The 14,813-nt window shown below is 41.0% G+C and overlaps 1 protein-coding gene across 1 annotated transcript in view; it reads right to left on the bottom strand.

Annotated features, from left to right (window-relative positions):
- Positions 1 to 10,675, bottom strand: part of LOC122557631 (transmembrane 7 superfamily member 3-like) — a 31,261-nt gene extending 20,586 nt beyond the window's left edge. Inside the window, exons 1-4 of the mRNA XM_043705410.2 lie at positions 10,521 to 10,675; positions 7,285 to 7,439; positions 5,532 to 5,667; positions 2,802 to 2,922 (exon numbers count right to left, since the gene is read on the bottom strand). Coding sequence (XP_043561345.2) covers positions 2,802 to 2,922; positions 5,532 to 5,667; positions 7,285 to 7,439; positions 10,521 to 10,635 — 527 coding nt within the window. The 5' untranslated portion in view covers positions 10,636 to 10,675. The remainder of the gene's footprint in view (positions 1 to 2,801; positions 2,923 to 5,531; positions 5,668 to 7,284; positions 7,440 to 10,520) is intronic.
- Between the last annotated feature and the right edge of the window lie 4,138 nt (positions 10,676 to 14,813).

The raw sequence follows: 14,813 nt of genomic DNA, 5'->3' as shown, positions 1-14,813 counted from the left end.
CTGATATGCTCGAACAGATTCATGTTAAGGAGGTTGTGCTGAAAACTTTGAAAAACGTAAGGATAGATAAGTTCCCTGGGCCAGACTGGATGTACCCAAGGTTTATATGGGAAGCGAGGGAAGAGATTGTGGGCCATTGGAAAGGAGCAAGAACAAAGTAAATTACAGCACAGCCCTGCAAGCCTGCACCGATCCAGATCCTCTGTCTAAACCAGTCACCTATTTTCTCAAGGTCTGTGTCCCATTGCTCCCTGCCCATTCACGTTTCTGTCTAAATACATCTTAAATGACGCAATCATGTTTGACTCTACTACCTCTGCTAGCAATGCATTCCAGGCATTCCATTGCTTTTCCTGATAAAGGGCTCTTGCTCAAAAAGTTGATTCTCCTGCTCCTCGGATGCTGTCTGACCTGCTGTGTTTTTCCAGCACCACACACTCTACTCTGATCTCCAGCATCTGCAGTCCTCACTTTCTCCCAACACATTCTAAACACCCACCAACCTCTACATAAAGAACTTTCCATGCATATTTCCCTTAAACTTTTCCCCTTTCACTTTAAACTCATAAACCCTAGTAAGAGTCCAGCACTCTGGGGAAAAAGCTTCTTGCTATCCACTCTGTCTACACCTCCCATAATTTTGTAAACATCAATCAGGTCCCCCCTCAACCTCAGTCTATCTAATGAAAATAATCCTAATCTACTCAACCTCTCTTCATAGCTAATGCCCTCCATACCAGGCAACATCCTAATGATCCTCCTCTGCATCCTTTCCAAAGTTCCACATCCTTTTGGTAATGTGGTGACCAGAACTGTACAGAGTATTCCAAATGTGGCCAAACCAAAGTCTTATATCATTGTAACATGACCTGCCAACTCTTGTACTCAATACCCCCTCCAATGAAGGAAAGCATACCGTATGCCTTTTTGACCACGCTACTGACCTACATTACCACCTTCAGGATACAATGGACTTGAACACCCAGATCTCTGTATGTCAATTTTCCCCAGGTCTTTTCCATTTACTGTAAAGTTTGCTCTTGATTTGGATCTTCCAAAATTATTCACCTGATCTGTGTGTCCTCACTGTCCACTGGAGTAGTGCCAGATGATTGCAGGGTGGAAAATGTTATTGGAGGAGAAAGTGAGGTCTGCAGATGCTGGAGATCAGAGCTGAAAATGTGTTGCTGGACAAGCGCAGCAGGTCAGGCAGCATCCAGGGAACAGGAGAATCGACGTTTCGGGCATAAGCCTGAAGAAGGGCTTATGCCCGAAATGTCGATTCTCCTGTTCCCTGGATGCTGCCTGACCTGCTGCGCTTTTCCAGCGACACATTTTGGCAAATGTTATTTCCTTGCTCAAGAAAGGGAATAGGGATAATCCTTGGAATTACAGACCAGTTAGTCTTACCTTAGCAATAGGCAAATTATTGGAGAGGATTCTGGAAGACAGGAGTTATGATTATTAGAACAAGCATAGTTTGATTAGGGATGGCAAGCATGGTTTGAGGGGAGCAGGTCATGTCTCACAAGCCTTAGTGATTTCTTTGAGGATGTGACAAAACGGATTGATGAACGTAGAGCAGTGGGTATGGTGTATATGGATTTTAGCAAGGCGTTTGATAAGGTTCCCCATGGTAGGCTCATTCATAAGGTAAGGAGGCATGGGATAAAGGGAAACCTGGCTGTCTGGATATAGAATTGGTTGGCCCATAGAAGACAGAGGGTGGTATTCAGCCTGGTGCTCGGTGACCAGTGGTGCTCTGCAGGGATCGGTTCTGTGACCTCTGCTCTTTGTGATTTTTATCAACAACTTGGATGAGAAAGTGGAAGGGTGGGTTAGTAAATTTGCCGATGACACAAAGGTTAGTGGAGTTATGGATAGTGTGGAGGGCTATTGTAGGTTGCAACGGGACATTGACAGAATACAGAACTGGGTTGATAAGTGGCAGATAGAGTTCAAACTGGAAAGTGTGAAGTGATTTATTTTGGAAGGTCAAAATTGTTTGCAGATTACAGGGTCAATGGCAGGATTCTTAGCAATGTGGAGGAACAGAGGGATCTTGCTGTCCATGTCCATAGATCCCTGAAAGTTGCCACCCAAATTGATAGGGTTGTTAAGGAGGCTTATGGTGTGTTGGCTTTCATTAGCACAGGGATTGAGTTTAAGAGCCGTGAGGTTATGCTGCAGCTCTATAGAGCCCTGGTGAGAACACACTTAGAATATTGTGTTCAGATCTGGCCGCCTCATTATAGGAATGGAGTAGAAGCTTTAGAGAGGGTGCAGAGGAGATTTACCAGAATGCTGCCTTGACTGGAGGGCATGTCTTATGAAGAAAGGTTGAGGGAGCTCGGGTTTTTCTCATTGCAGTGAACAAGGATGAGAAGTGTCTTGATAGAAGAGTATAAAGATGGATGAGAGACATAGAAAGAGTGGAGAGCCTGAGACTTTTTCCCAGGGCAGAAATGGCTATCATGAGAGGGCATAATTTTAAGGTGATTGAAGGAAGGTTTAGTGGAGATGTCAGAGGCAGGTTCTTTACACAGAGTGGTGGGTGTGTAGAATGCACAGCCAGCGGTGGTAGTAGAGTCAGATACATTCGGGACACTTAAGCAAATCTTGGATAGGCACATGGATGATAGTAAAATAAAGGGTATGTAGGGGAGTTTGATCTTAGAGTAGGATAAAAGGTCAACAATACACCGAGGCCCTGTACTATATTGTTCTATACTGGCCAAGCCAGAGAACACAAAAATAGGATTACTTTCAGCTGTCAAAAGTCATGGTAGCTGTTGACTTACCCGATTATACCCAAGTTAGCTGGTGCAAACATTACAGAAGTTTCATAACTGTTGTAGGCTAAGTGCAAATTTGGGTCATTTTCTAGGACAAACTCTGTGTTGCAGGCACCTGGTACTGGATCTGTAGGAAAGAGAGGAAAGATGATGAGCTAGTACATTTATTTTATGAACAGAATATTTGGTGAACATTGTTTTGATCTTATAATCTTTGAATACTGGGGATGAAATTCAACTGGGGCTGGCAAAACGATCAACAGCACATTTGCCAACTGTTACACACCCCATCAAAGTTTGTTTTGTAGTGAATATGTATAGAGCTAATATACTGCCCATTCTGTGTTTCAAAGTTGAATTGTACTGCACAATATTTTCACATTCTGCCCAGTTTACGAGTAACCCAGAGTCCTATTTTATCTCTCGATGCTCAGATTAGCACTTCCATCTGAAATTGCAATGCATAAAGGCTTTTTGATGTGCCAAAAGATTAATATGCATTCACGAGATATTCAGGTAAAAAAAAAGAAAGCTACATTTTAAAGTGCCATAAAACGTGACAAAGCATCCCAACGTACAAGGGGATTGGAGTAGGTGACTGTAAGTACCTTCGAGATGTCAGTTTAAGGAACTTTTAAAAGGTTGTCTTGATGTAGCATTGTGAAAGGATCAAGAACGAACAAAATAACTGAAGGCTTATTTGCTAACAGTCAAGTGGAAAGAGTGTAGAACATTCAGCTGTGTGAAAGTTACACAACTGGACGTAATGCTGGAAAGATAGAATGGAGGAAGATCAATAAAGGGACCTGAAAAGGTTGGAGAATAATTCCAAGATTCCTATGTTAATTCCTACTACTGCAAGATAAGACAGATATCATTGTTCACCTTTGTGAAAAATCAGTTGATCTACTGCTAAAACTCAGTGAATGTTAGGTTTTCACTGAGAGAATCTCAGAACCAGGATTCATACAATTAATTAACATATGCAGCAAAAGACCATCCATAAAAATGGAAAGGAAAGGAAAAACAGAATGATTGATTTTTTTACAATCCTGACAATTAAAATGAATTTAAAACAAGTTGGAAGGTTAAAGGAAATCAACTTTTGAAGGCATACACTGATCCAGAATGAATATCATTGTTGCGACTAGCTTTCTATTCCAGGTTAATTGATTAATTTTAAAATATCCACCAGCTTCTGTGGTTGGATTTGAACCTACTTTCCCCACAATGTTAGCCTAGGCCCTGGATTATGCCACTTTTCCACCCGTGTCACACAAGTATATGCAGTGCCTTTGCATTTCTCAAGGTATTATGAAGTGTTTCACTGAAATATGACAGTCAAAAAATGGCCACCAAGTCCACATATACAGAACAGCTGCCGAAAAGCTTGATAAAAGGAATTGGTTTTAAGGAGCATTTTACAAATGAGCAAATGTTTAGGAGGAAAGTTCAGCGTTTAGAGTCTTGGAGCTGAAAGCAGGTCATCTCTGGGAAAGGAATGGAAACTGGAGTGTGCCCAATATGCAGAATGGGAAAGGTACAAAGACCTGGGAGATGTGCTGGCCATAATGGATTGCTGGGCCATGGAATAATACGTGCTTAAAACTTTTAAGTTCAGGCAATACTGGACACGGAGCCAACGTAGGTAGCGAGTGTGGGGTGAACATGTTTTGATTCAGTGTAAGATGCAGACAGCCAATTTAAATTAGCATGAATTTATAGACGTTGAAAGGTCAGCCAGGAATGTAGTGGAATAATCTGGATTGAGAAAAAAAAAAGATTATTGTGGCTTTCAGCAGCAGGCTAGTTGAGGCAGAAGTAGAGACAGGTCGTAGGACAGAGGTGGAAGTAGATGGGCTTGGTAACAGTGATCATATGGGGGTCTTAAGCTTAGGTCAGGGTCAAATAGTGATGGCTATATGGTGAACATCTCAATAGCCAAAACAATTATGCCTAGTGGCAGATATAGGGACTAGTGTGTAGAAGGCGGTACACAGCTAACAGGGTCTATTGGTCACGAGTCAGTATATAAAAGCAGTACTTGAGAAATCCCCACTTCTCTAGGCAGACTGGTAAAATTATAAAGCTTGCTGTAACAGGGCCATGCTTTGTCAAGTGACTTAAATCTACTATCTGGCCAATGTTCCCTTTAAAACTTAATTGCTATGTTGATATGGTCCATTTATTTTTAAAAAGGCAGCATAGTCCCTTTGAATGGATTTTGCACAGCCTTGCGTACATGCTTCCAGAACAAGTTCTGTGTGGTACCAGCATAGGATGTAGGGAGAATATTGTCTCAGATCCAACTTAAATACTGTCAAGCACTGAACAGTCACTCTGCTGCAATTTGCCAGGTCAGAGAGGGGAGGAAATGAAATGACACCTACAGCAAACCAGTCAGCAACTCATAGCTTGAAGTAACCATGCATAAGGTTTCAAACAGTCTTCAGCTGGCCAAACCACCATCTGCCCAGTCTTCGGATGCTTGCTACTAATTTTTCAAACTTGAATGAAGATTTGTGAATTGAATTTCTCCCTTTAACTTTCTTACTTGATATGTTGTCCATTTTCAAATTTGTGCAATTGCATGTTTAGGAAATGCTGCTGTTAGCAGTTTTACACTAGGGGCCACTGTTTTACAGGTGCACAAGAAACATCCACAATGATAAACTGGACAATGTTGGTCTACAGTTTATTATGAGGAAGGCAAGAAATCTCTATTAGCTCATGTACCGAGAGCATCGTAGGACAAAGCAAGCAGGACTGCTGACACCGGCTCTTCTCCAGCTCGAATGTAGAATGTTGATGAGCTTAACATCAGCACAACACCAGCAGTCGAACCTGTGTACGATGCATCTGCAGGAAAGAACTGAGGCAGAGGAAACAGGAAATGAATTAACTCCCTTAAAGAGCATCACTGACAGAGATCACATGCCTGCCATAACTGCTATTAAAAGCTACAGCTAGAGCCTGTGTAAAGGATTTGAAACTAGATTAAATATCATTACTTAATTTTAAATAGTCTTACATTTGGATAACAGTCAAAGAAAGATCTCCAGGGTAAAATTTATAATAAAAGCAACATAATATGGATGCTGGAGTCTGAAACAAACAATATTGCTGGAGAAACTCAGGAGGTTTGGCAGTATCTGTGGAGAGAAATCAAGTTAATGCTGAGACTGGTATGATTTCTTCTGCAGAAGCGCCATTGGACTCAAAATGTAAACTGCTTCTCTCTCCACATACACTGCCAGATCTGCTAAGATTCTGTACAAATTATAATGCATTGGTTGGCAGTCTTCTTTTGACTGCCACATGGACAGAAATCATCTGCTTTTCAAGCTACAGACTGAAATCCAAGTTTATTAAACTGATGTGGACTCCAACTGGTCAAATTCCACTTATATTTTAGTTTATTTGTAACACTGGTAGGGTGCTTTCTTGCCTCCACCATTACTTGGAAACATATTGCTGTTCCTTCAGTGTCACTGAGTAAAATTCTAGAATTCCCTTCCGAATGGCATTGTGGGTCTACTGACAGAAAATGAACTGCAATGGTTCAAGTCACCAGCTAATCATCACCTTCTCAAGGACAACTTGCCAAACCAGTAACCATGCATTAAGCAAAAGTCCCATGGAGCCCAATTGGTATAAAACTTTTGGTTAAATAAAAAACTAGGAGACTGAACCAATTACTGGTTCTTTAACCTAAAATGGTGAAAAGACTATTGAAAAGAAAATGGAGATCGCCAGCTAAACAGATTTCAGAAACTGATACCGGGCAGCAATCTTCTCATTCTGGGAGGCAGTGGTAATGTTGCTGGACTTGTCACCCAGAACCCAAGCCTGGGGGTGTGGGTTAGAAGCCCACAATGATAGATGGTGAAATGTGAACTCAGTTTAAAAATAACCTGGAATGAAAAGCTATTCTAAATGGTGACCACGTAACTACTGTCAATTGATTTTTTTTAAAAATCAGATCGGGTTCACTAATGTCTGTTAATGAAGAAAATCTGCTGTCCTCATCTGGTCTGGCCTACATGTGATTCAAATCCACAGCCATGTAGTTGACTCTGGTCAATTAGGGTTGGGCAATAAAGGCCAGCCCAGACAACGACACCAACATCCCATGAACAAATTAGGACTGGCAGTATATGTGGAGAGAGAAACAGTTTATGTTTTGAGTCCAATGACTCTTCTTTAGAAGAACTCATACCAGACCCAGCATTAATTTGATTTCTCTCCAAAGACATGAAAATATCATTTCCAAATGCTCCACAGTGGAATGCAAACAGCATTGCATAAACTTTATTTCAATACTGTTGTTAAAAGAAGCCAAAAATCTATAAATGTTATAAAATTATTTTCCTTCACTCAATTTCCACCTGACTAACAGTTAAATGTATTAGAGGACATAAAAAAAAACAAGAACAGATCAGACCAATTTTAATTAGTCTAATTCTTTCCTTCAGAAATGTTTACTTACCTTAGAGAGAGATACTGTCACATTTTGCATGTGAGTGTACACTTGAGCAACCACAAAGGTAGTCAGGCTACTAATGTTTGTAACCACAATGCGTTTACATTCATTAGGCTCCAAAACAACAGAAACAGGCTTCATAAGAGGAACTTTAACGTGACCTGTCACATGAAAGAATCAAAACAGAAAATTACATCACTGATAAACTTCCAGCTACAATTCTTCTCAAGATATACTTCAATAATAAGCAGCTTTAAATTCCTTTATACAAACAAGTTGGATTAAGCATTGCACCATATTCTCAGCATGAAATGCAAACTTACACTTTATACATTTGGCTGTGAAAATGCCACAGGCCAGATTACTTATTTATTTTTGCCATACAACATCTGAATACAACAATTATGATGAATTGCTGCCTGCCACAGAACAAGGGACAAACTTATCAGGAAAACTTACATTCACTTTTTAAAAAGCATTATCTCAAAGTAAAGACATGTTTGGGGGTAAGAGTTAACAAGGAGAAAGTGAGGACTGCAGATCAGAGCTGAAAAATGTGTCGCTGGAAAAGCGCAGCAGGTCAGGCAGTATCCAAGGAGCAGGAGAATCGACGTTTCGGGCATAAGCTCTTCTTCAGGAATTCCTGAAGGGTTTATGCCCGAAACGTCGATTCTCCTGCTCCTTGGATGCTGCCTGATCTGCTGCGCTTTTCCAGCGACACATTTTTCAGCAGGGAAATAGTTAACAGCAAATTTCGCCCAATGGTTTAGAATCAGATTAGAAATAGGCTGATAATTCAATTTTCATGCAATTATAGATTAAAAGGTTGAACTTTTGTGTGGTTAGGAATTATTATTGATGCGTCCCATGTTGTGACAGGTGACTTTAGTCTTTCAAAATAAAATCTAAGAATGCTCAGTATGGTGAGGCACGTGGAAATCACAAGTGATAACGAGAAGCTATTGTGTCATTATGTGATTACAGCAATGCTGGTTTTAAAAGTGTACTTCAAGAGAAGCTCTATAAAGCAAGTATTTTTATCTTTATGCAAGATTGTATTGAAGCTTATACAGGAAACAAATTTACACCTCACAGTTAACAGAAATTGATCCAAAGAAACGTTTTAATTGTTTAAAATATTCTTTCACAGAATGTAGACATTGCCAGCAAGGTGCCATTTGTCACCCATTCCTATTGTCCTTGAACTAAATTGCTTATTAGGGACATTTTAGAGGACAGTTAAGAGCCAACAACATTACTGTGGGTCTGGAGTCACATGTAGTCTACATCAGGTTAGGACTGCACATTTCCTTCCTTAAAAGGATATTAACAATCCAGATCAGCTTTTACAACAACTAAGGCAGCTCCATGGTCATCACCACTGAGAATAATTTTCAATTCCAGATTTATTATTTGAACTTGTGTTATCTCAATAAGAATGGCAACAAAAGCTTGATGTTTTCACAAAACTGATGGGTTCATTATTAACACTGACAAAGACAAAAGGCCATGGGTTCAAAAGCCACTTTGTAGTACATAGCCTAGGTTAACATCTTAGTACAAGATTTGGTGCAAGTATGGAATGAGCTGCCAGAGGAATTGGTGGAGGCTAGTACAAATTGCAACATTTAAAAGGCACCTGGATGGGTATATGAATAGGATGGGTTTGATGGGCCAAGTGCTGGCAAATGGGACTAGATTGATAACATCTGGTTGGAAGAAGGACTGAAGGATCTGTTTCATAGCTGTACATTTCTATGAAGTATGACTATAATAACCCATGCAAACAAATTCAGCAAGTAGTTATTAATTAAGTAGCTTACAGGGTTTATTTTTAAATGAACCATTGCAAATCATCCAAGATTAAGTGTTTAGATAATTTCAAAACAATGTGGTCAGATATAATGACACATCTAGGAAGCAGGTGGAATCTGACCTAGGCCTTTTGGCTCAACAGGATGTGACACTATCACTACAGGAGAGGAGCCCCAGAGTTTCACTGCTGTACATTACTCAAGTTTATCGATTAAATGGATTTGAGCTACAAGGAGAGGTTGAATAGGCTGGGGCTATTTTCCCTGGAGTATCGGAGGCTGAGGGGTGTCTTTATAGAGGTTTATAAAATCAGGATATGGATAGGATAAATAGACTTTTACTTGTGGTGAGGGAGTCCAGAACTAGAAGGCATAGGTTTACAGTGAGGAGGGAAAGATATAAAAAAGACCTAAGGGGCAACATTTTCACACAGAGGGTGGTACGTGTATGGAATGAGCTACCAGAGGATGTGGTGGAGGCTGGTACAATTGCAACATTTAAGAGGCATTTGGATGGGTATATGAATAGGGAGGGTTTGGAGGGATATGGGCCAAGTGCTGGCAGGTGGGACTAGATTGGGTTGGGATACCTGGTCGGCATGGACAATTTGGGCCGAAGGGTCTGTTTCCATGCTGTACATCTCAAATGACAACATTAATTAGACTACTTCCCTCAAACAACCTCAGTGGTCATGGTGGCTCAGTGTTGGGATTCTATGATTCAGATACACTCCTTCTTATTTCAGTTCAGGGTGGGAAGGGGAGCAAGAAAAGGGAAGGTTGGGGTGAGTGTATGGGAAAGGAAACAGTTGGGGGGGGGTAGGAAGTGAGGTGGGTTTGGGCAATTCTTGTGCAAAAGGATTCATAAGTCAGCATGATAGCAAAAAAAAACACATAAAATTTCCATATAAAAGTTTCTGAACGTTTTGCACCAGCCTTGAGCAGTTTTTGAACTGCATTGGTAAGTCTGGAATTAATTCTGCACTCATGCCACCTCCACACTTCTGTCGGTGACTTATCACCCTGTACACCAAACCCTCCCTTCAAAAATATTTACAAAGCACACTTGGAGGCAGGGGAGGTGGGATTGTGAAGCCCACGACATAAATGTAAGTTCACCACCCAAACAAAAGTAATCACTAACACTTTTATTGTTTAAAAATGACACTGAAGAAAGACACAACATCCAGTTAAGAAAGTTGAAGTAAGCGTTACAGACTGCGAAGGGAAGTTTTCTATGGAAGTTTAGAGCAGGAATTCGTGGGGCGGTGGGGGGAAAAATAAAGTAGTAAAAGCAGTTTAAACGTATCCAATTGCAAAAGGAATCCGAGCAGGTTTGGGAAAGGAGTGTATTATTTGGGGGCGGGGAATGTGGATCAGCTAAAGCGAAAGAGATGCCCAGAAAGAAGACTGCAACAGCCCACTCACCGAGAACCACAGACTCAGGTGAGGTCCCTGCACCGACGGCCAGCAGCAAAGTAGCCAGAACACAGCAGCACCATCTCCACATCGTCCCTTGTCGTCCTCCTCTGAAACTACCCATCAAACTATCAACCCCTCACCCCCGTTTGGACCGCAGCTACATCCCAAAAAATACACGTCACATCCTGAAATGTACATGTCTGAGCTCCACCTCCGGACATAGTCACTGCATTCTTTCTGGTATCCCTTTCCCTTTCGTTATTAGCCGCAGCACCGACTTCTGCACTGATTTGGACCTGTTTGTAGGAATGATCTGTGTTGGTGCAGGTTGTGTTTTGCTGCAATTCTCTCTCTCGATATTGGAATTGAGTTGTAATTACAGAGTGATTGTAACAGCCGCCAGATGTCGCAAGGCTTTGTATACTTTTCCAACAAGACATATTGTTCATAAAATCTAGAAATGTTGAGTATTTCTGCAGTGTCCTTTTTTAAAAAAGGCTTTCTGTTTTGCATGCCTCAGGATGTTCTCAACATAACTATTGGGAACAACACTTTATACTGTATGAGGAAGATAATGCTACAAAACATATTTATGCACATTATTTTAACAGTTAAGATGTGACTTCACTTAAAACTTCAAACTAGGTTATCTATTTCTCAAGGGCAAGTAGTAGAATGGGAAAAACGCTGGCCCAACAATCAATTCTGTGAATGAATAAAAAATACTGCTGACTGGCACGTGAGGTGTCTCAATAAACTTTCATAAAACAAAGAACTGCAGACGCTGACGATCAGAAACATGCAAGAAATTGCTGGAGAAACACAGAAGGTTTGGCAGTTTCTGTGAGGAGAAAACAGAGTTAATGTGTCAAGTTCTGAAGAAGCCTCACTAGAAATGTTAATTCTGTTTCTCTCTCCACAGATGCTGCCAGACCTGTCGAGTTTCTCCAGCAATTTCAGTTTTTTGAGTGTTTCAGATCTTCAGCTCTTTGTCTTTTTGGGTTTGCTTGGTGGCTGGAAAACGTTAATACAGGACTCATTTAAAAACGAAATGAAGCTCAGAAATAGTAAGTGCATTGAGACACATTTAGAAATTGTTGGAGAAACTCAGCAGATCTGGCATCATCTGTGGGAAGAAAGGAGACATAATGTTCTGATGTCTCTCCATTCAGAACTGATAGCAGCTCAGAAAAAGTGTTGTTAATGCTGGAGCTGAATTTGGGCAAGGGGAGGTTAGTAATGGGAAAAGTGAGTGGATCGGTGGAGACGGAGAGATTTGAAAGTGTTCGGTAAAGAAGGAAATTATGGATAGCAGACCAGAACAGAAGAAAAGCTGCATAAGTGATAATAAAGAGCTAAGAGGAGAAAATGGGTGAATTCTGCTGAATGAAAGCAGCATTATGAGATAATGGGCCCAAAGTATGCAAGATTGTGCTAAAAGCCTAAATGCTAAATGTCATAACAGGACCAGGTGTGGGGGTGGGTGTAAAGCATGGAAGGATGGAATCAGGCTCCAAAGTTATTGGAACTGTATGTTGAGGCCTAGAGGCTGCAGACTCCCAGGTGGAAAATGAGATATTGTCATCTAAGCTTGCATTGAGGGACATTGGAGCACTGCAGCAGGTCTGTGACAGAAATATTCATCAAAGAACATGGTGGTGTGTTGAAGTGGTAAGCAATTGGGAAGTCAAGGTCATTTTTGCAGACATAACATAGATATTCTTCACAGCGGTCATGCGGACTAATTTAGCTTGGTTTGAATAGTCATTCAGATTAAACATAGGACACCCACTGGTTGTTACCACTTGAGAGGGAGATTAGTATCAAGGAACACAGTTTAAGAACGTGAGATCTTCCTTTACAGATGGAGAAAAGGAGGGATCTTTTTCTTCACAGAGATTTTTTGAGTCTGTATTCCAGTTCAAGCTGGAGCATTGAATTTATTCAATTTTGATCATTTATTCACAGGATGTAAGCATCACTTGCTAGGTCAGCAATTATTGCCCATGCCTAATTGCCCAGAGAGCAGTTAAAAAGTTAACACATTGCTGAGGGACTGGAATCACATGTAGGCCAGACCAGGTAAGGATGGCACATTTCCTGAGGGTGGGAGGGGAAAGATTTAAAGGGGCAACCTTTTCACACCAAGGATGGTGATTGTATGGAATGAGCTGCCAGAGGAAGTGGTGGAGGCTGGTACAGTTACAACATTTAAAAGGCATCTGGATGGATATATGAATAGAGGGATATGGGCCGAATGCTGGCAAGTGGGACTAGATTAATTTAGGATATCTGGTCAGCATGGACGAGTTGGGCTGAAGGGTCCGTTTCTGTGCTGTACATCTCTATGGCTCTAAGTACATTGGTGAGTCAGAGTTTTTTTTTTTCCCTGACAATTGACACATCATTGGCTCTGTAATTTCAGGTTTTAATCCAAATTCCACCATCTGCCTTCACAGGATTCAAGCCCTGGTCCCCACGATCTTTGGTTTAACACCATTCAGCCATTGCCTCTCCCCAGAGTTAGATCTGAGTTAAATCTAAGTTAGATGGACTTTTGGTAAACTAGGTTTATGGGGTTGGGATGGGGGTAATGGAGGGGACAAGGATGAAAATTAAGACCAGATCAGCTGGTCTTGTTAAATTGGAGGCTGAATAGTATGCTCCAGCTCCTACATTCTATGTCCCTATGTGGCTTACATACAAGGCATGGGGAGGGAGGACCTGCCTAACTCCAGATCTGGTCACTTCCCATTTTATATCAGAAATCAAGACCATTTTGGTTGTAAGTAAATCAATAATTTTGTGATGTTTACCCCACTCACTCCTCAGGAATATCTGTAATTACATACTATTTTCATACAAAATAATCCTCTTCAGAAATAAAAACGATTCTGCAAAACAGAACTATTGTGCACGCTGGAAATCTGAATTACCTAAAATCTGTAAGCGTTGGAAGCATTCAGGAAGTCAGGCAGTGTCTGTGGAGAGAGAAACAAGAATGAGTATTTCATATTGATGGCATTGTCAGTACTTTCAAGGTTACAGGGGTAGACTGTGGAAGGCTTGGCAGGTGAGTTTCGAAAATATACCAAAATATGGCAGCAGTGCTGCCACATCCAGTTGCGAGTGGTAGTGGCTAATTAAGCAACAAATTACATGAGGAAGCTTTATGTGCACCTCCATCTTTGATAATGGCAGACATAAAATGATGTCATTCAAATATTTTGAGTAGGTGATTCATCTTGGCTTATTCCAGAAGACCCATCATCATTCCTGATCCCAGTTTTCAGCCAATTTATGACCATAAGATTATTAAAAGGTAGGAACAGAAGTAGACCATTTGACCCATCAAGTCTGCTCTGTCATTCAATGAGATTGTGACTGGCCTGATGTCCCTCAACTCCACTTTCCTGTTTTTTTCCCCATAACCCTTGATTCCCTTACTGATTAAAAATAAGCCGATCTCAGCGTTGAATGTACTTATTGACCCAGCCTTGACAGCCATGTACAGTAAAGAATTCCACAGATCCACGGATCTTAGAAAGAAGAAATTCCTCCTCATCTTTATCTTAATTGGCTCATCCCTTACTCTAAGATGATGCCCACTGTCCTTATCTCTCCCACAAGGAGAAACAATGTCTTTGAATCTATCCTGTCAAGTCTCGTAAGAACTGTATGTTTCAATAGCGTATGTTCTCAGTCTTCTGAATTCCAGCACGTACAGGCCCAATCTACACAATTTCTCCTCATGAGATAGTCCCTCCATACCTGGTATCAGTCAGTGAATCTTCTTTGGACTGCCTCCAATGCCCTTAGATAAGGGGTCCAGAACTGTTCACAGTATTCCAGCTGTGATCTGACTAATGCCTTGTATAGTTTTTGCAAAAATTCCACACTTTTACTCAACTTTACTTATTTATTCACAGGTGCGTTGGAGACTGAGGGGTGACCTTATAGACGTTTATAAAATCATGAGGGGCATAGTTAGGATAAATAGACAAGGTCTTTTCCCTGGGATGGGGGAGTCTAGAACTAAGGGGCATAGGTTTAGGTTGAGAGGGAAAAGATTTAATAGATGCCTGAGGTGCAACTTTTTCACGCAGAGGGTTGTGTGTGTATGAATGAGCTGCCAGAGGAAGTGGTGGAGGCTGGTACAATTACAACATTTAAAAGGCATCTGGATGGGTATATAAATAGGAAGGGCTTAAAGTGATATAGACCAAGTGCTGGCAAATGGGATTGGATTAGGTTAGGATATCTGGCCGGCATGGACAAGTTAGACCAAAGGGTCTGTAT

This window comes from Chiloscyllium plagiosum, unplaced genomic scaffold (assembly GCF_037043375.1).
Source record: "Chiloscyllium plagiosum isolate Xiang-an unplaced genomic scaffold, Cpla_swu_hap1 HiC_scaffold_18, whole genome shotgun sequence".
Lineage (NCBI taxonomy): Eukaryota > Metazoa > Chordata > Chondrichthyes > Orectolobiformes > Hemiscylliidae > Chiloscyllium > Chiloscyllium plagiosum.
Note: the sequence above shows the minus strand (reverse complement) of the source record. Positions and strands in the feature narration are given on the sequence as shown.